This window comes from Rattus norvegicus, chromosome 9 (assembly GCF_021556685.1).
Source record: "Rattus norvegicus strain SHRSP/BbbUtx chromosome 9, alternate assembly SHRSP_T2T, whole genome shotgun sequence".
Lineage (NCBI taxonomy): Eukaryota > Metazoa > Chordata > Mammalia > Rodentia > Muridae > Rattus > Rattus norvegicus.
Genome location: NC_141542.1, coordinates 81,259,466 through 81,283,824, shown reverse-complemented (window position 1 = coordinate 81,283,824; position 24,359 = coordinate 81,259,466). Strand labels below are relative to the sequence as shown.

The following is a 24,359-nucleotide window of genomic DNA, read 5'->3' as shown; positions in this document are numbered from 1 at the left end:
CTTGAGGAAAATAAAGGTAACAATATACAAATTTTACTGGGGAACTTGAGAATGTGGCCACTCATGTAGAAGTTAGCAGGTATGGTTTAGACTCCTAAGTTCATACCTAAGTGTCTTATGACACTGTAGTAGAGTTATGTTCCCTTCCCCCTCCTCATCTCTGTGCTGCTATTACTAAACTGTTCCCAGACTGTCAGATACTGCTCAGTATAGCACATATGCTACAACACAGACAACTGGTCTTAATGTTCTTTAACCACTTGGCTGGTTCTAACTTCATTAGACAAAAGGATCTGTTTAGTTAACTATTTGTATGGGAGTAATTCACCATGCAGAATCAGGGCTGCATAAAGATTCAATAGCCTAATCCACATACCTTCCATGAATACGACTTAACTTTTGCCCTCAATTTCCAAGGGCACACTCACTCACTTCTTGCTGCAGTCTACCTTGGGAACAAGATGGGACTTGTTCTATTTAACCAAGACAGGGTCTTAATTAATCATAATGTACACTGTGCATGATGTAGGATAAAGGAAGTTGTAATGAGAAAGGTCAAAACCTATGACACTCCTTAGCAATGCTCACCTCAAACCATTTAACCCACCTCATGAGAAACTGGAACAAGATCCAGGTGGAAAAATGGTGAGGTAACACTGCCAAACCCTGCTAGCTAGCATTCTACTCTTTGAACAGGGAGTTTAGTAGTAATCACAGGGTACCCACTACACCCGTGGCTTTTATAGAATATATACTTGACATATTAAAAACTACTCTACTGGGCTGGATGACTCAGCAGTTAGAGATACTGTTCTTCGAAGACCTGAGTTTGGTCCCGGTACCCACCCATCCACATGAGGTGGCTCACAACTACCTACCACTGCAGCTCCAAAGGCCACGCTCCCTTCTGTCGTCCTTAGGCACCTGCACTTGTTCATACACACACACAATAAACACCACCTCCACCAGCACTTCTGTCTAACTCAGCACTCACCATACGTGTACTTAGAATGCCTTCTCTTCCTCCAATAGCAAACAGACTGTCACATGAACATATTCAGGATTTCCCAATGTAACAGGAATCTAAATTATCTATTTTAGTTTTAAATTATCTATTTAGCAATAGTATCTTACTATATAGTTCAGGCTAGCCTTGAACCCTTGGATCTTTTCTACCTCAGCCTCAAGAGGGCTAAGAGTTATAGGGGTACAATCAACTGATTCTTCTGAAGATACCCCTCCCACACACAAAATTATTTTTAAGATTTTTCTGACATCTTTAAGAGTGAGATAAAGTTAGCTATGTGGGAAAACAAAGCCATGTGTGCATGAAGTGACAGGCAGAGATCTAGTCTGTTTCTAACCTAAAGCTCTTTTCTAAAGATACAGAAACTACTTCCTTCTAAAGCAAACATATTACCATTTCAGTTAAAATGTAATTTGCAGATCACACTATTAGAAATAGTTTATAGAAAGAGCCCTAGTACGGAGCGGTCACCATGTCACAATAAAATTAATTAAAGATTTCGGGAGATGAGGCTGAAATTATATATCCTTATGTATCATACAGTATTTTCCAGCACTAGAAAAAAAACAAGGAATTTCACAAGTACAAGATTATTAAAAATAAAGAGAACTAAAGTTTAAAAAACACATGTTAAATCAAGGAGCTGGAGAACTGGCTCAATAGTAGAGAGCATTTGCTATGACTTGGGTTTGGTCCCTAGCATTCATGTTGGGTGGCTCATGATGAGCTGTTAACAACTCTGGGGGATCGGACACTTTTCTGGCCTTCTGTTCATACATGTACATGTGCATGTGCATACACACAGACATACATTCAAGTACACATTCATTCATATAAAATATATCTTAGGGAGAAGAAAAGCCAAATCAAGATGTAATGTTATGGTTCTAAAGGTGAAGTCCAAGAAGGCTATGATAAAGGCAATGACAACATGCCACAGAGAGGGGGTTTGAAGTGGATACACCTCCCAAAGTTGGCCAATCAATCACTTCTCAAAAGCACGAGGAGAGAAGCGAATGTGCTGGAGGATGTTCGCTAGTTAGAAGATGCAGTGGCTCACTGGAGAAAAGCCTTCCAGCAAAGGCAGACAGGGAAGGAGAGTCAAATGCATTCTGAGGTCACTTAATTCCCAGGTCAACCTATATCTAGTTCACCTCTCTCTGAACTCTTGCACTGGTTCTGAGATTCAGGTGTATAATTGTAAACAGTTACTCAGTAGTGTAGAACACATTAAAAATGGAATGGGTAAAACTTCCTAACAACAGAAATTAGAGAAAGCTAAAATTATGCTTCACTTGAAAAATACTTCACAATCATTAACTTTCAGTTATGATTCTTAAGCATTTCTTAAAAACCAGCTCTTAGGTTGGGAGTGTAGTTCAGTCATTAGTACCTGGTCCTAGCACATCCAAGGGCCTGAACCACAAGTAAACAAACACTCTTATCTGTTCAAAACAACAAAACCTCTTTTCAGCCCACAACTTGTGTTACAATAAAGAAAAATTGTCCTCAAACTCAATGGTTTTTTTTTTGTTGAATAATTATATAATGATACAGCAAGTATTATTCCCACTTTCGCTTAGCCAATCTAATATTGAGAATTTAGACATAAAATTCTGTCCTTTTGAGTACACAGTACTTTTTTTGTACATAATGTTTTAAAATAATGCTTTTTAATCTCCTTAAGAAGGTTCTTCAAAGGGTTGGGGATTTAGCTCAGTGGTAGAGCCCTTGCCTAGCAAGTGCAAGGCCCTGTGTTCGGTCCCCAGCTCTGAAAAAAAGAAAAAAAAAAAAAGGTTCTTCAAATATGGATTCACAAATGGGTAATTTCCATGGCTCAGTATGCACTATGCAGCTTTCTAAAGAAGGCACACTGAGGAACAGTACCTTATGGTACCTTATTTATGTTAGCTTTCACTCCTATCTTAGGTTTAGATACTTAAAATCACCTGTATAAAGCCTGTAGGAATTATATCCACTAGGGCTGCGATGCCAATTTGCACAGTGTTTTGAGAAAGTGTGCTATGTAACTTACACTTTCCACTTATTGTAAATACTACATTTTGCTATTTTATATAGAAGGGAAACGAGTCAGTAGGCCGTGACTGTCTACTTACATTATATGCACCTGGTGTTATTTCTGTACTCTTATTGGCTCCATTCCCTAGATCCTATAGAGATGCTGATAAATCATAGTACTCTATTCACCCATACAGAGGCCAAACAACTATGAACCAAAACTTTAGGCTCTATCAACACACACTCTACACACACTTAGGAAAACTTAGGAAAATGAGAATACACCTTTTTTCAGGTTTCTTTGGAAACCTGTAAGAGGGGCTGGTGAAATCTCAAGTTGGTAAAAGCGCTTAATGCACAGGTTGTGGACCTGAGTTTGGAGCCCGAGCACCCGTGTAAATAGCCAACTTGCAGCAGTGCATATGTGATCCCAGTGACAGAGAGGAAGTGACAGGAAGATCTCTGAACTCATTCTCAATCAGCCTAGACTGTCTGAAATAGATGAACACTTTCCTTACTTGTGAACTTGTACACATATGTATACAAAGACACATCCTCCATAAAGAAACCTCTAAGGATGTTTTCAACTAGGACAAATATCTCAAGACAAGGATTATTATTAAAATTATAAGATCCATTATTTTTGAATTATCAATTTTAGTTGCAATTTAACTTGAAAGCAAAGGTAGGTAAATAAAAAACTCTTCCCACCAATCTGAGATTCTAAAGTTGTATGCTCTACTTTATACATGTCAGAAATACTAAAAACATGCCACTCAGAATAAATGCATTGCTAAAGGCTAGAAATGCTAAAATTATGCAATCACATCCCATCACAAAGATTTTCTTATTAAAATCAGGCACTTGTTGAAAGGCTTAGTCTCACTGACAAGCTCCTTCATCCTGTAACATATACAGTACTAGTTTTATGGCATTGAACAGACATTCCAAGATTCATAATTGCACTGCCAACTGATGACTCTACACTGAGTCTACATTTCGCATCATTAAGTAATTCTTATTTGAAGGCCACAAGCAAGCTCATCTCAGCAGGCCTATCTAGAGCTCACTCCTGCCCAGTTCTTCTAGCTGCCAATAATTCCATCCACTTCTGCACCTGTCCCTCCATCAGTTCTGCCTTGCTCAGCCTTAATTCCCAGTCTATGCTTTAAGAGCTGTGGTTATTCATATATTGAAACTTTCTTCCTTGAGAGCATTACTCAAACTTTAAAGATCTTTTCTGTTACACATTTACTATCTGCACTTGACTGTATACTCCTCAGTGTTACTGTCTGAACACCAAATCTTACTGTCCTGAAGAGAAAACAGAAGAAAGAAAAGTAGCATCCAAAGCAGCCCATTTTGGGTCATATTCTGTAAGCTCTATGCTGATAAGTTTTACAACTGGAATTTACATTCCTCATTGACCAGGTCTTACTTGTAAAAACCTTAGAAAACTCAATTTATATTTCTTGGTAGCTCCCTTCTCATATGTAAAGCAGCTATGATTCCTGCACTACCTAACTCAAAACACTGAGAAGATAAATGAAATATACTGGACATACACAATACATTACAAAGTTTCCACCCACAAAAGCAAACACGTGAATGGTGCCATTTCCTTAGTAAATCCATAAACAAAATGATTCTTAGGCAAATATGTATGTGCTTTGGCCAAACACTAGATAAAGGGGCATATAACAGATCCACATCAAGAATGTACAAAGCTGGTAGGAAGAAAGTCAGATAGGTAATGATTGGGAAAGGGAAGTTTTACCCTAGGGTGACTGAAAGTGATTATTGTCCTTAAGTGATTTGTGAACTGTCCTAAAAGGAAAAGGAAGCAGTATGGGGTGCAGGGAGACTGCCTTGTAGACAGCTCTCTTGAGGGCTTTTCATATTAGAACGAGCTCATGTCTGTAAATGACAGAAAGTTAGAGACACAGAATGCTACAGTAGAGAGAGGGACACCAGGAGAAAGATGATGGATTAGCCCTTTAAATGCTAAGTTAGCCTTGACAACAATGTGGACTTTGGTTGTAATGAGAAGCCACTTGAGAATTATACTCAGGGGAACAAGTTCCTTATGAAGAAGACCAGATTAGTGGCTTTGTGAAAATGTACTATGATGGGGGTTGGGGATTTGGCTCAGTGGTAGAGCGCTTGCCTAGCAAGCACAAGGCCCTGGGTTCGGTCCCTAGCTCTGAAAAAAAGAAAAAAGAAAAAAGAAAAAAAAATGCACTATGATGTATGCAAGCAGACCAGGTGGGAGACTGGACAGTCATTTAAGGAAAGACATGGTGACTCAGACAAAACAGAAGTATTGCCTAGGGTCTAAAACAGGTTGACTTAAATAAATTAAGTAAATTTCAAAAATAACAAAGATGGATGGACATGCAAATAACATGACAAAGGAATGTAGGGGATCTGTAAAGTTCACACCTGAGAAGCATGAATGAAAAACTGTTTCTTTGGTAGGGTGGGAGAGAAATCCAAAAATCTGACAGTACTTCAGTGTAGTTGCAAGGGAGATTATAGTCATATATTGCTGGTAGAAATGCAAAATAATTTGATTCCATGAAGGAAAATTTAGCAAAGTCTAACAACATTGCTAACTTATTTCATCTAGAAACCCTACTTTAAGGAATTCATACTAAAGATGTCTGAGACAACATATTGTCAAAGTTCTTGCTGCATTTTCCTTAAGATGGTATTGACAGCAGCGCCTTCAGTACGGAACAGGTAAAATGAGCAGGCATATGCACATGTGGAACCATACAGTAGATCAGATCTCTTGTCAGAGCCAACTGCAGGGTGTAATGCCTGGAAGGACAAGTGGGAGGGAGAGGTCATCTGTTTGGGAGATGTGTTGTCTATGGGGAAGTACATGTTTGCTTACTTAAAATAAGTGTGGCATTCTTGATCTTGTGTTAGTATGTTATGTGCCCCTTTATCTAGTGTTTAGCCAAAGCACATACATATTTGCCTAAGAATCATTTTGTTTATGGATTTACTAAGGAAATGGCACCATTCACGTGTTTGCTTTTGTGGGTGGAAACTTTGTAATGTATTGTGTATGTTCAGTATATTTCATTCTATCTTCTCAGTGTTTTGAGTTAGGTAGTGCAGGAATCATAGCTGCTTTACATATGAGAAGGGAGCTACCAAGAAATATAAATTGAGTTTTCTAAGGTTTTTACAAGTAAGACCTGGTCAATGAGGAATGTAGATTCCAGTCGTAAAACTTATCAGCATAGGGCTGGAGAGATGGCTCAGCGGTTAAGAGCACCCGACTGCTCTTCCAGAGGTCATGAGTTCAATTCCCAGCAACCACATGGTGGCTCACAACCATCTGTAAGGAGATCTGATGCCCTCTTCTGGTGTATCTGAGGACAGCTACAGTGTACTTATATATAATAAATAAATCAAAAAAAAAAAAAACTTATCAACATAGAGCTTACAGAATATGACCCAAAATGGGCTGCTTTGGATGCTACTTTTCTTTCTTCTGTTTTCTCTTCAGGACAGTAAGATTTGGTGTTCAGACAGTAATAGACAGTCTATTCCCACCTGTCTCTAGAACAGAAGGATTGGGGGATAGGCAGGAACTACCTTTTCTATCACTGTCTCTTTCTGGAAAACCTGGCCATTCAAAGGTGTTCAGTAAACATATTCCAGGGTACTCAAGCCAGTTAAGTATCTTTCTGTTTTCCGATATTTCTCGACTGCACCTGTTTCCTGATTTCTCAGATTAGTATTATTACTGACACACCTCTTTGAGCAGTAGCTATTTAGAATTAAAGGCTTGAGATAGTCTACTAAGAATCACAAAATCTAAATCAGAATTTTAATGCCTAGTAAAAAGCCAACATTACCATCAAACTGGCATCAGAACTAAATGCTTTTAATGCCAAAGACACGTTATAAGGACCCAAATCGAAACACTAAATATTCCGTCTGAATTCTATCCAGAGGCAGAATACCCGTTATCAGATGTGTTGTCTAGGAGAGTATGTATACGTTCACTATGAAAGGTGTCTATCACAAAGGACAGGTGTATGGGATAGCCCACTACTCAATGGTGCACTCGGCAGTAAGAGAAAGCATGCCAGAGTAGTGTGCACTGGCACAAGGTAGTGCACACTCAAGAGAACCACTGTTCTAGGAAAAGGCAGCAGCACACGCCTACGGTCTCAGTTTTATAAAATGAGATGTTCTATTTAAAGACATATGAAAGGTTCAGGAAGCAGCAGCACCAAAATACTAATAAATGTTAGCTTTGAAGACTGTGAACAAATGGTTTATTTGTGTTTTCTGTATCTTACCAAAATTTCTTTTAAAAAATGGTTAAAAGCTACTGGAAAGGGGAAAGACTTTTTGCTCAGAGGCTTCCCCACATGACATTTCTAATTCTTTCCCTACTATCACCCTTCCAAGGGATGGGGAGAAAGGGTCGTTTGAGGGAGTTCTTTTTCCCAGGCAGAAACAGTCAGAACACGAAAGGTTGAGAAGAAAGAAGCTTTGGTATCATGTTCTGGTTACTGAAGTTACCATCAGTTATATCAAATACAGTCCTAGAGCCAACGATTAGGAAATACTAATTGGAAAATCCTGAAAGTGACTTTGAATGCTCTAAAATGTTTCAAAAGAAAATAAAACATCATCTATGGTTTCATGTAAAAATCAAAACAATTCCTCATTCTAATAAAAAGCTACCTTTTAATCTAAGTATTACTCAGTTTCCAAGGAAACTTGTAAAACTTTTTTCTAAAATAAAGACACTAAAGGTTTAATGTGTTTATATATATTTGGTGTTCTGATCTAGTCAAATGCTGACATTATCACTTTAGTGAATGCCAAAGAATTTAATTTTATAGAGTTTTGGCAGTACTAAGGATCAAGCCTATGAATTTGTATTTGCTCAAACTAGTCCTCCAGATCTAAAAATGAAATTTAGAGAAAATATTGAACTGAAGTTTTAATGGGATCATTAATAAAGTAAAATTCTATGTTCACACACTTACTTTTTCAAAAATTTCTAAGCATTTCCTATCATATAATTCTATGCCGACACACCTCTTGCCAGCCTTTCTTAATGTTCTGTCAGAGCATCCTCAGCTTCAAATCATGGTTGGCAGAACAGACCCACTAACATGGTCAGTAAATTTAGGTCACTCTTACCTGCCCTTTTCCTCTTTCATTGAGAGCACATATGAGATATGAGGTCTAAGGAAAGAGTTGCCTTTGCATCCGCTAACTGAAAGGAAACAGACAGGGGAGGACTACCACAAGCTCTACTGTACAGATCAAAATAGAATAGACATTTTGACAAGATTTTTCCCCCTAAGAGTCCAACTCAGACATCTACCAACTTCACATTAGTCTTTTAGAACAGTTCTATGCAGAAACAGTTTCAGTCATGTCTCAACTTTGCATCCTCATCAGCAATACAGTGAGAATGCATACAGGCTTCCTTTGTATCTGGGACGAACAAATAGGCATACATGATAATGTGGTGTAATCCCTCAAGAATTATAAAAAGGTCCTATTTGGACTCTCACTCAACACTACCCATATACTATCTGGTTTGTAAATCCAGAGACTTACCTTACAACACTGAAACAGAAGTTTTTATAAACACACACACACACACACACACACACACACACACTCACTCACTGTTTAAAGATACAATTTTTTACATTCTTTTACAATATTTGAATATTACAAAAAGTTACAAAAGAGTATCGATCGTGGGCCTTAAGTTATTCTAACATAAAGACACCAAAAGTCCAACTAAAGAAACACTTAGAGGACATTCTACCACAGAAAGGAACTAATTTGTAGCACTGAAGTGAAACATAAGCCAATCTGGCTTAAACACCTCATGATACTTTGTCTTATACATCTGTAGCCTTCATTAAATAACCACTCTGCTATCCAGAATCACTTTTACCCAGATCCACAGATTTTCAAAATTTTAATTATAAAGCACCAAGCATTTCCTCATCTCCCTCCTATCCACCCACTCAGCCCACCCTGCAGTGGTTCAGTTTGCTGAACTTCAACATTCTCAGCACTGAGTAAGAATCTCCAGGCAGAAGGTGGGGAGGGAAACGGAGCGATGGAAACAAATACTACAGGCACCCGCAGGGGCTGTCTTCTTAAATCCCAGACCTTTACATTACTAATTTAAAGCTAAATTTAAGCTTTTGCCTCCATTTAAATGGCCGACCAACAGTTTCTCCCACCCCTCTTCCTTTGGAAGAGGTAAAGTAGATGAAGTCTGTTAAGTGCCGATCGATGTATTTATCAAAATGAGAATTTTAAATCAGCAGAACTACTCCTTGTGAGGGAGGGGAAACGGTACTTTTCCACAGCCTGAAATGAAATTGACATTGACATCTTTCATAGAAGTCCCCTCCTTCCCAATTTCATCTCTGTGTTCCAATTATAATTGAAAGGAATAAAGCAACCTTTATTGAGGCTACTTTTAAAATCCTATTTAATACCATACATATTTTTGTGGCGGCCTCTACTTGAACGTAAATAAATCCTTAAACATGCGGAATCTGGATTGCTCTAGTATCAGTTACTCAACTGGTTGGGAGCAAGAGGAACCACCAGGGTCTTACCTTAGGTACCATCTGGCTATGTAAGGACAGGGGGATGGGATGGCTATTCTGAGGTTAGGGGTGCCTGGGAGTTTTATTAAGAAAAGGGGCAAATTATATAGTGTCTTGAAGTCTTGATCAAGTTCCACTGGACGGTACATAGCAGTACAAAGAGGAAGCGGTGCCGGCTGCAGGGTCCCATGTCAGAATTAGAGAATGGCAAGACTGTAGAACTGGGCGTAGGGGTTGGAAAGAAACTGGCCAGACGTGGCCGAGGAAGAATAAGGGGTGGAAACGCGAGTCACAGCATTCATTCCCGGTGCCCAGGCCTGTGCCAGGATACTCCGGCAGGAAGGAACCCGAGGCGGCGGCCGCCTCCCAGCGGGACCCTGGGAGTCGGTGGAGGCCAGAGGTGCGCCACGGCCCGGACGCGCCCGCTGCCTCCTCACCTTCGGGCATCTCTCGGTCGCTGATGTGCTGCAGGTGGTGGCCCTCGCCGGCTCCGAAATCCAACTCAGCCGGCTCCACGGCCGCAGCAGGCGCCGGCGCTACGGCCACCGCGTCCCCGGCCGCCGCCTCGTAGACCTCGGACTCGTAGTCGGGCTCTGCCGGTCCCGCGCGCCGGCCCAGCTTGGGGCTGGCATTGGGGGACACGCAACAGGTCAGCGTGTTCCCCATGGGGAGCGTCCGCTCCGCTCGGCCGACGCCTGCGCCTCCGCTCGCCCCGGACTCTGCGCCCGCCCCCTCCCCCAACAATGGCGCGGTCGGCGCCGGCAGCCCCGGGCTGAGCGGGGCTGCGCCCGCCCGCACTTGCTGCCGCGCCCGCTGCGCGCCCGCCCGCCCCGCCGCCCGGCCCGGGGCAGGGCTCCGGCCTCGGCCGCACCCCCGCCGGCTCGCCGCCGCCGCCTCCCCACAGCGGACTAGTCTGCGAGGGCGGCGACCAGCCCGGCTTATTTAAAAGGGGTGGGGACCCGACAAGCGCTGGGAGACGCAGCCACTGCGGGCCGAGAGCGCGGCCGGAGCTCCTCCTCCTTCCGTCGCCGCCTCCGGACTGAAGGCCGCTAGCCGGCTCCTGCCAACCGGAACGCGCTCCGCGGTCACCTGGTGACGGGTAGCCAATCAGACCTGGATTTCCCTCCACGCACCCGCCTACGGCCCAGGCACGTGACTCACAAAGCCCCTCCCCGTCTCTCAAGCTGAGCCGCGCGGACTCTGATTTCCATTCATCGCGAGCTGAGCGGAGTTGGGCTCCAGCTTGGCAGCTGCGGCAGTTTGTTACTCGAGGCCGCGCTTCAAGGCGGGCCCCGAAGGCCCAGCCTGGTGGAGAGTTGATTTTATCAGCAGTGTGGTTTCTCCATGTTTGACAGCTTCCCTTTGCTCACCCAAGTAAGTTGCACCGGACTTAGCCCGTTGTGTACGGCTAAATGCTCTTCTTCCGTCTTCCCAGTGTTACGTTTTCGCTTGCAACTTGGCCATAGCAACCCGGAGGCTCGCGCCTTACTCTCAATAAAGAATTGTGACTGTGTCTTGCATGAGACCCGAGGACACGTCACCCTTCAGTGTCCTCGTAGGTAAAATGAGGACCAAACTCGACCCTCTCTGTTCAGAAAAGCTGGGAGCCATCAACTTTTCGCTTGTTTTCTCCCATCACAAGTCAGGACTTTCCAGATTTCGTTTCTTTAACTAGCAATGCAGAGAGCAGTTTTCTCCCACAAAATAGAGAACCACACGGTGGAATGCCCACAGTCCTAATTGATGGGGATGGTAGAGAACAATGTTCAGAGTGCACCATGTATTGGTCACCATGCAACGGAGCTCCTTTAGCTGTAAGTCTACACAGCTGTCCAATGTTTTATCTCTCAGATTTTACTGGTTGATGGCAGGGCAGGGGGAGCTGCGATATGTAGAAATTAAGTAACTTTCTCAAGGTTACATGACTGCTCATGTAGGGGCCAGAATAGTATGGATTCCAGGTTTATCTCACAGTACCTGTAAAAGGAAGTCACACTTGGGGAAAATAACAGAGACAGTTTATTGGTGCTTGGTAGTGTTCAGTTTAAAGAAGAGCAGTCTTTTCACATGGGAATTTTAAATATCTTCCTTAATCGAATCTTCACGTTCATTCTCTGTTCCTGAAGTGTGTATCCAGCAATCCATGCTCCCAGTACATTCAGGCAAATGAGAAGCAAAGATTTGGAGAATCTAGCTGTATAAGTTCACACTGCGGATCTTGAGGTACAGACACCCCAAAGTTAATGGGGTCAAGAGTTTAGTTGCTTCTTTTTTTTTTCTCTAAATTTATATATTTATTGTATTTGTATGAGTACTCTGTAGCTGTCCTCAGACACATCAGAAGAAGCAACGGCTCCCATTACAGATGGTTGTGAGCCACCCTGTGGTTGCTGGGAATTGAACTAGGACCTCTAGAAGAGCAGTCAGTGCTCTTAACCGCTGAGCCATCTCTCCAGCCTAAGAGTTTAGATTTTATCCTTGAAATAGTTGTTGAACATGAAATTCAGAAGTCATTATCAGGTGTATTTAAGACTGTGTCATTCTGGACAGTAAGAAGAAAGGGAAGAAAGGACCAATTAAGGGCACATATTCTTTCATCTAGGAGGGAAAGACACCTCCAACAAAGGACAGTGGTGACTGAGTGGAGAAAGAACATATTTCCAAAGTGAAAGAGGAAGTACTTAGTAGCTATTGGATATGGAGGGAGAACAGAAGTAGAAGGCAAAAAAGGTCTAAAGTTCTGATTGAGGGAAGTAGGTGGATTTTGATGCCCCTCCTCCCCCGACAGATAAAGGTAGAAGAATAAGTTTGGAGAAGAAAGTAGTTTTTGACATTAAGTGTTGTATGAGAATGAATCCTTCTAAGGGGAAAAGGCGGCAGAGGCTCCATGACTAAAGAAAATTTCTCTCTTCAAGATGGGAGAAAAAGGGCTGGAGAGATGGCTCAGCGGTTAAGAGCGCCCGACTGCTCTTCCAGAGGTCATGAGTTCAATTCCCAGCAACCACATGGTGGCTCACAACCATCTGTAAAGAGATCTGATGCCCTCTTCTGGTGTGTCTGAAGACAGCTACAGTGTACTTATATATAATAAATAAATCTTTAAAAAAAAAAAAAAGATGGGAGAAAAAGCAAGACGAATGTACTTTAATATTAAAAGAGTAAGAGTCCATGAGTACAACAAAATTTCAAACTTAGAAGAAAAAAGGACTTAATAAATAATGTTCCTAAGAAGGCAGAGATATTCACAGTCCAGATCTGGAATAGATAAGCTCTGGGAAGCAGAAGCAAGCAGGGAGAAAAGACCTATGTGATGTGGAAACATGGCTGGTAGAGAAGTTTTGGGAAAGTTCACTTCGTGACCCCTGGTTTCCTATAGGTTATAGTTTGGAATGTAACTGGGGGAAACAGAGAAGTATAAGTAGAAGAAGTCTATACCTCCCAGAAATCACGTTATATTTAATGAAAACCAAATACCATTTTACTGGCTAGTTTTATGTCAACTTGGCACAAGCTAAAGTTATCTGAGAGGAGGGAGCCTCAACTGAGAAAATGCCTCCCTAAGATGGGCTATAGAAAAGCCTACCAGGCATTTTCTTAGGGATTGATGGGGGAGGGACCAGCCCATTGTGGGTGGTACCAGTCCTGGACTGGTGGTCCTGGGTTCTATGAGAAAGAAGGGGTTGAACAAACTATGAGGAGCAAGCCAGAAAGCAGCAACCCTCTGTGGCCTGCATCATTTCCTGTCTCCAGGTCCCTGCCCTGTTTGAGTTTCTGTCCTGACTTCCTTTGATGATGAAAAGTGATACCCATGTTTTTAGATACGCAAGACCTTAAAAATTAACCCTAAGACACCATTGCCCCTTAATGTTGGTAAAGAATTAACCTCAGGATCCACTACAGATACCACAATTAGAAGAAGATGAAGTCCTTATGAAATGGCACAGTATTTACATGTAACCTACCTGTGTACATTCTCCCACATATTTCAAATCAACTGAGTTACCTATAATACCTAATAGATGTCAATGCCATATATATATATATATGTATATGTATACACATATATATATTACTATATTATTTATAGAATAATGACAAGAAAAATGTGCGTGCTTGGTAGAGATGCAAGCTATTTCACATGTTTTTAGCCCACTCTTCATTGAATCCATGAAGGCAGAAGCCAGAGATAAGAGGACAATGCCTCTTCCCTCAGATGTGAGTAAATTGAGCTGTTTGAGCCAAGTCCACAGAGCTCAGCTCTAAACAGCTCTATCACAGAAGCGGAAGGGAACTGCTTCCCAAGCAGTTAAAAGAAATGGCAACAACTATGAGGAAGAGTAAACAGATAAGGAAGCACAATGTATTTGTATAAAGTATGGACCTTTTGCAGACCGTCTAGCCGCATAGAAGACCACAAAAAGGACCCAAGGGAATATTAGCCTTTTAACAGGAAGAAAAGGTTATTTCAAAAGGCAAGGGAGCAGAGGGGAATTAATTTTTAATTTAATTCCGTTTAAAGCATTTACTTAAGCACTGATGACAGAGAATGAACACTACATTACAACGTGGGAAACCACAGTGGAAGGAAAGTGTAGTTAAGTCCTCAAGACTCGATGACTGCATTCTAAGGTATGATATTGTCTGAGGTGCTAGACGTCACTGCATAGTATTTTAGATGCTTCTTGTTACTTGAAGTTATGTTTAAGATCACGTTATAAAATAGTGCCCGCACATAACAACAGACATACACAAATAGATACACAGGATCTTAAAATTTAAATAATTTAAAGAATAAGCAAAAGCACTGTGAACCATTGTTATGAAAATAGATTTTAAAACATCTAACTTTCAAGGAAGAGTAGAAAATATTAATTTAAAAAATTTCCTGTCTTGGGAAGGTGATGTACAAATGAACAAAACAGGAGTTCTGTGGTAAGTATTAAGTGAAGGTTGGAGTCTGTAAGAGAAACTGAGGTTTTATTTATATGAGCCTAAGGTAAATTCATTGATTCTTCTTGACTGATTGCCTGTGCAAAAGAGAAGACAGTCTCTAGCTATCGTATCTTGAAGCATGTATATTGTGTATTGTATGCAACGTGCATGTATATTCTAGCCTGAAGAAAGGAAGAAGGAGATTTCTCAGAAGATCCATGTAGCATAGCTTGTATATCATTGGTTTAAAGTGGACATGGCCACACCCAGCTTCAAGGGAGGCTAAAAAAAAAAAAACAAAAAAACATAGGATTGTATGAAGATGATAAATGCAGAACCAAAAACTAGAATTAAAGTAACTCATACTCTATGCTGCAGTCTGTACAGAAGCAACATCAGGAAATCATTAGCCTAAGGCAAGAATGACCGTGACTTCATCCCCATTTGTAAGCATAGTCAAAATCTACATGAGTTTTATAGTAGTCTTCTCTTAAGCTAAGAAGGCTAAAATGTAAATGATAAAAACCCGAAAATCAGCCACCACAAACAACAAAAACAAGACAGTGATTGAGACTTAAACTATAAAATAAAACAGGCTTAAAAGTAAGAAACATGGCAGTCAGCTATGGTATATTCTATGTGGTTAATTGGTTTCCATCTTGAGAACCATAACTAGTTGAATGGCATTGGTAAGAAGTCTTCTCCGAAAAGCTCGTCTAACAAAGGCTTTTCTCCTCAGCTAGTGGAACTATTTAGGGAGGTTGTAGAAACTTTAGGACATGGGTCTGTCTGGAAGAAGTAAGTTACTTAGGGGATGTCCTTGGGGCTGTATCGTGTCCTGGGTGGGTCTATTGGGTAAGTAGGGCTCTCTCTTCCTCTCCCTCCCTCCTTCCTTTCCTCCTCTTCTTCCCTCTCTTGTTCCCTTTTCCTCTTCCTCTTTACCCCTCTGTCTGCCCTTCTGTTTACTTACTTTTTAGCAGGAGGTAAATGGCCTCTGCTACATGCTTCTGTGGTTGTGATGCTCTAGGCCTCACCATGGGCCCAGAATTAACCCCTGAAACTGTGAGCTAGAGTAAATCTCTCCTCCTCTTTAAGATTGTTTTTGTCAAGTATTTTGTTACAGCAATGAAAAGTATGGCATACTACTTATAGAATAGGACTCTGTAGGTGAGTGATATGCACATATATATTTCTAAGTAGAGAATCTACAGTTAGCATCATATTCTTAAAGTCTATAAGCAAAAATGTTAAAGAATTATATTACCTGGCATGATGCAGAACAACTTGACATCTCTTGTTCTTAAATTCAAATAATTATAATGTGTTTTTTCCAGTAGTTTGGGAATTTGATGGTATAGTAGGAACATTTAATAAACTATGCATTCCTCAACCCTTTTCCCATCTTCTTTCCTCACACAATACATGGGATAAGTGCTAATTTATTTGAAATAGTGCTCAGAAAAACAGTGTCAGTTTGTCATCTTTAAAGACAGATACCCATTACATAGGTGAGTTCTGGCCCCAAATGTCTTCTGTACTAGAGATCCCAGTGTCAGGATATTTCGTGTGGACAGCTCTAGGAAAATTTACATTTGAAGAGAGACTGTTTCTTTTGCTTTCCTAGGGCTCCACTTTTTCCATCCCATATGACCTGTGTGCTTCTGGTTTCATTTTTCTAAATGCTGTAGAAATCTAAAATCTTTCTCAGCCTCTTGCTCACTCCTCTTCAGATATCTAAGTAGGGACAGAGTGTAGTGTTCAGGGTCCTGGATTTCTAAATCAGATCCCAACTCTCTTCACTGCTCCAAGGACTCTCATAAGATGGTATCTGTGCCCAGGGTGTTTCATGAGACAGTCCACCCTCTACATTTGACCAGGAAATAAACTCACTTGGAAGTCTGTTTTGGAACAAGGTAGATATAATTGTGCAAGGCAGATACTGTTCCAATTGCTATTCCCCAGTCCTGTCAACATCTCTTCCCTCCATTATCTGCTTCGATGCTCATTTCTCTTATGTGATATTTTAGGACTTTAGAATGTCAGCCCCACCCCTTATACTTATATTTTTAATGTATATTATGGATATTATATCTGCATATATGTCTGTGTAGTGCTGTGCTCTTGAGGGCTATAAGAAGGCATTGGGTCCCCTGGGTTTGGCGTTACAGATACTCGTGAGTTGCATCATGCAAGTTGGTTCCTCTGGAAGAGCAGCCTGTTTCCTTAAGTGCTGAGCCATCTCTTCATCAATATTTTTTTAATTTATTTTTTATATGAGTACACTGTTGCTATCTTCAGACACACCAGAAGAGAGCATTAGATCCCATTACAGATGGTTGTGAGCCACCATTGTGGTTGCTGGGAATTGAACTCAGGACCTCTGGAAGAAACAGTCAGTGCTCTTACCTTCCAAGCCATCTCTCCAGCCCCCTTATTTTTATTTTTTAGTTATGTGTATTTGTGTGGTGTATGTACATACAAGTATTATGAGGGCCAGAAGAGCGTGTCAGATCCCTGGAACTAGAATTATAGGTGATTATGAGTTGCTTGGTATAGGTGCTAGGAGCCAAACCTGGGTCCTCTAGCAAAACACTATGTGGTCTTAGCTGCTGAGCCATCTCTACAGCACCCAAACTCCTCTATTAAAAGGAGTCTTTGGCCAAGTGAAGCAAGTTTCTTTTATGTTAGAATCATTTCCTTGCAATGATCTGACAGTTCCCTCCAGCTTCCTCCAGAAATCTTTTTGACAGCAGCCTCTTCACATAAGCTGACATTAGAAAGACAATGCTGGAGGGGGAAGAGGAGTTTCATTAAACTTGACAGAACTGAACAGTTTGAAGAGGTCTTTTAAGCCAAGTTTATGTTCTTAGAAACACAGCTTAGACCTGAGCCAGGGTCTTTTTCTTATACTGGCTCTGTTGCCCTCCTGTCTAATAATCTTTGTCATCACAGCACAAAGTCTTCACTGAAGCGCTCTAGGATTCATGCTATCAGAAGATGTTCACACAGTAATATGGATACATGCAGGGGCCAGGGAACTTGTCTTGAGAGACTCTTGCTATAAAAAGCACATTTTTTAAAGCAAAGAAACCCCTAACCCCAACAACCTAGGTTGTATTTTCCTGGATCTAGGGCCTTCAACTCCTTTGTAGAGTGGCCCTGCATATTTTAATTGGTTTTTCAAGAATGAGTAGTTAGACTTGACAGTTTGGGGTATGGACCCCAAATTTAGTAACATGGCATCTGTGGGGTGCTTAGGTAGAAAAGGACAGTATTCTTTGACCTGTTTTTTCTAATGTTCTTCCCACACAGATGGAATAGATTATCCTTGTGAAAAAATATCCTGGTTATTCAATAAATACTCTGCGTAGGAGGAGTAGAGAAAGACTGAAACCATAGGAACAATAAAAACTCAAGTATCCAGTATAGTTCTGTCATGTTCTTTGCAGCCAGAATCAGGAATCCAGGATAGCAGCTCAGCTTGGCCATCTGGTCAACCTATACTCATTCTCTGAGGTTTATCTGGAACAGAGCTGCCTCTACAGTACTCCCTTAACTCCCTCAAGACAGGTTCTGTCTTTTGCTTGTAATGAGTTATTCTGCAGAGTCAAACTGCAGAGCAATATGCTCTCACATTGTATGATAATTACTTTCATGTCTGACAGCCCTGTTAAACCAAATTCTGAGAACACAAGACTTCTGTTCATCTTATGCATCCTTAGCACTAAGTATAAACCTGGCTTTTTGAGTGAGCATATAAATGAATGAAAGGGCCGAATAGCATGTGCCAACATCCAAAGCTGAGAACTGTGTAAAGCCATTTATGTTTTTCCAGCACTCTCTTCCTTACCTCTGCTTCTGACTTCTGTTCTTCTGTAGCCTCTCTCTAAAACAAACATCGTTTTATAATAATCTCATAACTCGGGGTCAGGAAGTGAGTCACTGCTTAAGAATCAGAGGAGTCAGCTGGAGTGAACCATTTAGCAATGGAAATGGCTAAGGTGGCTTACCAGCAGCATCAGTTCTTCCTGGAGCTGTAATACCTCATTCTTCTCCGTGCCTCAACTCCGAGGCTGGAATATCCATGCATGCCAGGCATCTGGTTTGCAAAGGTCGGGATACCTGAGACTGACTAGACACATCATGGTTTTCTCAAACACTTAACATGTGTCACGTTCTCAGAAAGGATATTAGTCTACAAATACAGGAGGAGGAGGAGAGCTATGGTCAGCCTTATTCTTTTACGGGAAAAATCCCTCAAAACCAGTTCTTAGACTGGCTCAACATTCTTGTCTGTTGTGAACAGATCAACAGATCTTATCTTTTTACTACTTTACAATGGACCAGCTAAAGATATTGGAACTAGACCTAAGTTTAGTATCCAGAGAAGCCTTGCCCCCACAAAACAGGGTTTTATATGTGTGTGTGTTTTGAGAGAGGGTCTTAATGATCCTCACTGCTTAGCCTCCTACAAAGACCAGCAGCCTTTGGGTTTTTATCCCAGGTAGAAAGAACAGGTTCCATTTTATAATGTCACCTCACACATTAAATCAAACTGAAAAGAGTAATAGAGTTAAAAAAAACCAAAACCTTCAGACTTACTGAGAACCTTACATTTTTCTGGTAATTCTTTGCAGTGAGCAACCTTGTATGATCTATGGTTTGAGCAAATGAGGATTCCTACAAGAAAAACAATTATAGAAGACAATGTCCTAAATGAGATTATTATTGCTGCTTTTAACTAGCAACTGCTATGTGGACATACACTGTGTGGTGCTCTACATGAGTGCAAACTAATACCCATGACAGTCACCTGCAGTAGTGACAGGTCAGATTCTCAGGCAAACCTCCCCTGGGCCAGAGACATCTTAAACCCATCACATACAAAGAGTAGAATGTGGGTACCATTCACTGTTGCATGCCCTTGTAACAGTGTATGCAAGGTCTCTGTGACCTCCTCCAGAAGTGCCGAGAAGAGCCTGCAGCACCTGCTGCTCTGCTAGTGCTCCTTTGAGTCAGAATTCATGCTTTGCTGGCATTTTGTTTCTATAAAAGAAACCTGTCCCTCCGTCCTCACTGACGTGAGAGGCATGATGAGTTAGCATTAGGATTGGGTATCTTACATGGATAAAAGGAATACACATGGTTAGGAAAATACATATTCTAACTAGTTTCATAACAGGCTTGACCAAAGCTAAACAGAAAGTAAACAATGCTAGTCCTTAATTGTAATTAAGTGATTTACGACTTGCGTGCGTGATGGGCCCTTACCTTCATCCACTGGGCTGGAAGAATGATTTTGTAATAATCACTGCAACCTGAAGCAATGAATATGTCAGCACTACTCACCTTTTTTAAAGTTTTTGTTAACTTGTTCACTATAGTTTCTCACATTTTTATTTTTAAGAATGACTTAGACAAAATGAATAGATATGAATGTGAGAGAAAGATTGGGGAACATGGAGGGTCAACAGATGAGATAGGTAGGTGGGAGGTGGGAGTGATCGGTATGAAAACATACAGGTGACATTGTAAAAATAAATGAAGTTGACTTAAACTGCTATCCTGGCTACTGAGTTTTTAAGGAACTACTTAAGTCCAGTGGCTCTAGCAACTGTTTCCCCATTCATTTCCCTCCATCCTTCCAGGCACCTGCCAGAACCATGTGATAGTCTGGACGTTTCCTGGCCTCCTTGTAAAGAAGATAAAGGGACACCCACACCCTTGGATGTGTTTCTGAGTGTTGTCCTGATCTTTCCAAACATTTCATCAGAAGACCCAGATAGTAGTGTGGGCCAAAGAACAGAGCCAGCCTTTGTGCTGAGGATCCCATCACCACCCATTGCTGAAGAAGAATCAGGCCCCAGGACGGTATGGAAAACACACCTGACACTACAAATCTAGACTGTGAAACTGGCTCTCACCACATGCCGTCTTCTCACCCTTCTCCACTGAAAAAGAAAAGGGAAATGTATGATAACCAATTAGAAGAGGACAGGGAATCCTCTATTAAAGCTTAATAGTAATTACTATATTTAGCTTCTTACAGAACTAAAAAATACATATTATTGTAAAGATGTTAAGAACTGCACATAAAGATGAAAATAAAACCAGACCCCATCCCAGGATACCCCTGCTTTTTTAGCATTTTATGGCATACTTCCCTAAACTTTAATAAAATGTTTCAGTGATTTAAAAGTGAAACAGTGCTACCTATATAGTTTCTCTGTCTTGCTTTCTTAGCAATATAATAATTTTCCTCTGGTGTGTGTGTGTGTGTATGTGTGTGTGTGTGTGTGTGTGTGTGTGTGTGTGTGTAATGACTTCACAATATGCATTCATTCATCCATGAATATTCATCAACAGCCTGAAAGTCTCCAGGCAATAAGCTCAAAACTGTGAGATGTGTCAGTTGGTTAAATAGAGAACTTGGCCTCCTGGGGTTGATATTTAAAAAGCAATAAATAAGCAAGTACATGTCAGTTCATAGGGCATTGTCTCCTCAGGAACACCAGGGAGTCTTCTGTATTAAGCTGTGTGGCTACATCTTATCCCTTGCTGTCTAAATGTATGTGTTGAAGTCATGACCCCTGTGACCTCAGAAAAGACTTTTGTTTTCTAATTTTATGGATTTTGGAGGGGAGGGATTGTTGTTAGTTTGAGACAGTTTCTCTTAGGTCCTGGTTAGAGGTAACTTGCCATCCTCCTGCCTCCGTACTAGCAGTACTGACAAACAGCAGCCTGCCCAGCTTGGAAGTAAGGTCTTTATGGATGTAATGGTTAAAATAAGACCAGTGAGTCAGACCCTGATCCAGTAAAGGAGTGTCCCTATAAGAAGAGGAAGTTTGGGTACTAACACGTCAAGAAGCCCATATGAAGACATAAAAAATATAGAAGCCCTAGAAGCCAATGATAGGACTCAGGGCTGACCTTTTCTTCACAGCCCTCAACGGAACCCAGTCCTACTCACACCTAGGTCTTGAACCTGCAGCCTCCAGACTTGTTCCACCTCCTGAGTTTATTGTCCAATAATGGCAGCACACACAGGCTGACCAGCATGGGTAACGTGAGAGACTGCAGCCCTCATGAGTGGCACAGCAACACACCAAAAGCAAAGCAGAGCTTGGTACTCTTAGGGGAGGGCGAGGGGCCTGGTGTCTGGGAGGATGGGTACAAGAAGCAGCAGGTTAGTGTGTAAGTCTAAAGGTTTGTTGTTTGTTTTGGATTTTCTCTATTACTGTTTACAGTTTGGTTCAATGTGTAAGGAGACATAAAAGGGAACCCATGTTCTTTTCACCTGTTACAAACCCAAAGACTGTGGCTCGTGAGTGATCTCTATAGAGAACTCCCAACCTTAAAGAAGGGCTTCAGAATATATGTTTGGGAAACAGGAGAAGTTGCTAGAAAACCAATGGCATGGCCCTGTTCTATTACTTGTGTTGTATCAAAATTCGTAACCTTGTTAATGAAAGTATATACCAGTGCTAGTGAGAGACGGAAAGGGGCTTTTGGGATTTAGAAACCTGATTCTAAATTTTCTATTCTACCATCTCCTAGCCACTTTTCTCCCCAGCCAAACACACCAACAAGCCATCATTTTAAGATAGCCTCAGACCCCTTTGTGAGTTTTCTATAGAGATAACTCATGGAGATTCTCTTTACATCATTTCAAGGTCATGGATGGACCCCTTTCCCTTATGTCCTCCCTGGGCTGTGCCCCAAGGCTTCCAGTCCTCAGGCCCTTTGGGCTTGCTGGTACCAACTGCCACGTGCCAAGATTCCATTGTTCACTGCTGCTCACCCTTCCCACCCCCACCCCTGCCTTAGCCTTAGGAAATGCAGAGATGTAAGGCTCTCTGCAATTTGCACACCCAAACAGGGAAGTGGAGAGTCCGGTTGGAGAACAAAATCCCAAGGGCTCCAACTGGCTTGGAAGCTACCATTTATGAGAATGTGTGACTCTGGAGCCCACTATGACCAGTTATTCTTTATCTTTGTTCCCTTCTCAAACTAAGGAAGGGCTCTTTGGTTTTCTTTCCCTTTTATTATTTTTCATATTGGATTATTTGAGGTAGATGGGCATGTGAGCTAAGGCGCAGCTGTGAAGATTGGAAGGCACCTAGTGGGAGTTGGTTCTCTCCTCACATTGTGTGGTTTAAGGGGATCCAACAATTCAGGTGCTTGGGCTCAGCAAACTCCTTTAACCAACTGAGCAATCTCTCCATTAGCTGAGTAGTGATTTCTTACGGAAAAATCAATCCCTCACCAGTGACTTCCTTTAGTTGTACAGGTACTTATTCATACATACTTATTTATCTCGACTAAATCCCTTTGTCTTCCTCAAACCCCACAGAAGGCCTATCAATTCTACCCTGATTTTAACTTCATTCAGTGAGACAATTGAACAAACTCAAGGCATTTGGCTTGGAAAATTAAAAGAGTGCCAGTTCAGCCCAGGCTCTTGGGCTGATCCACAGCCATGGCCCCTGATACGTCTGCATATAAGCTGTACATTCCTTTAAGCAAATGCCCCAAGATAAGAGCGCTAGTGATGGTGAATGTCATCAGCCTGACAGATCTAGAATCATTGAAGAGACACAGCTCTAAGGGAGTCTTGAGGGTATACTTGAGGTGATCAGACTCACCTTGAATGTGGGTGGTACCATTCCATGGGCTGGCCAAAGAAAGCGAGCAGAGCACAACGTGTACTCCCTGACTTCACACGTGAGAGCAGCAGCCTCCTGCTACAGCGGTCATACTTTCCCAGCACGATAAATTATATAGCTGGAGCTGTGGAGCACAGTGAAACCTTCCTACCGTCCGCTGCTCTCCCTAGGTATTTTGTCACAGCAATGAAACAAGTAAATAAAACAACGCCTCCAGGAGGATCACAGACCTGGGCCTCACTGACACAAAGGGCTCAGTATACCCAGGCCATCCTGAGAGAAGTTCGAGGGCAGGCAAGTTGTTATAAAGAAGATAGCAGCTGTCAACTTGAACTCTGCGTCATTTTTAGGCCTTGTCTGCTGTGACTAGTAGCTAGTTCATTCATAGATGTGTGTGTGTGTGTGTGTGTGTGTGTGTGTGTGTGTGTGTGTGCGTGTGCATGCATGTGTGTTTGTGTGTGTGTGTGTGTATTAACTATACCCTTTAATAAATTCCCTTAATCACCTGGGAAACACATTGAACTGAATGTGTATTGGAGTCATTGTTGTACACATTTAAAATACACCACAAATTTTATAACTCTGCTTTGCTTTTCTCTTCCCCTGCCTGGGATTTTATTGGTATGGAAATGGCCAGGGCCTCTCCTGACCTCTGAAAGGCCCAATGAAAACATGAAACCGAGGCAAGGTGACAGAGTCTGGTTATTCAGCACAGAGGGCCTCATCATGTTACTTCTTAGAAAAACAGAATGCTGCCCCGAAGGACCCAGAGCCACAGATGTTCTTCCCAGATCAAGCAGTTTCCAAATTTTTACAGTTTTAGTTTAAATGAGCCAACAGGGAAATTTCTAGACTAGAATATTTGAGCAAAAGGAAATACAAGCTTGCAAATGTAAACCACTATATTCTAGATTGGGTATAATATTCAGATAGTTCCTGGGGATAAAGCAAAGAAAGGAAGGGATTTTTCCCCCCACAGAGTCATGTCAAAAAGACAGCTACATAGCTTGCTGAATATCTTACCGGATTCTCATGTTTCTTGTCTTCCCATCCCTATGTGCCTTATTAAGGATAGCTGTAAGCCTATAG

The 24,359-nt window shown here is 41.6% G+C and overlaps 1 protein-coding gene and 1 long non-coding RNA gene across 8 annotated transcripts in view; one reads left to right on the top strand and one right to left on the bottom strand.

Annotated features, from left to right (window-relative positions):
• The window catches only part of Ccnyl1 (cyclin Y-like 1), a 36,493-nt gene extending 25,435 nt beyond the window's left edge, over window positions 1-11,058 (bottom strand). For 2 of the 4 annotated variants that reach the window (NM_001447339.1, XM_087566242.1), the window contains 1 exon segment: window positions 10,110-10,589. In NM_001447339.1, the coding sequence (NP_001434268.1) occupies window positions 10,110-10,338 (229 nt within the window). In that variant the 5' untranslated portion in view covers window positions 10,339-10,589. 4 annotated transcript variants of the gene reach the window in all.
• Window positions 10,882-20,820, top strand: LOC120094695 (uncharacterized). 4 transcript variants are annotated; one of them, NR_203073.1, is made up of 3 exons: window positions 10,882-11,046; window positions 14,192-14,301; window positions 20,253-20,820. It is a non-coding gene; the product is annotated as an uncharacterized LOC120094695 (long non-coding RNA). The 4 variants fall into 4 exon arrangements; NR_203074.1 differs by lacking the exons at window positions 10,882-11,046; window positions 14,192-14,301 and adding exons at window positions 11,161-11,486; window positions 11,799-11,895; NR_203072.1 differs by lacking the exon at window positions 14,192-14,301.
• Window positions 20,821-24,359: the final 3,539 nt, after the last annotated feature.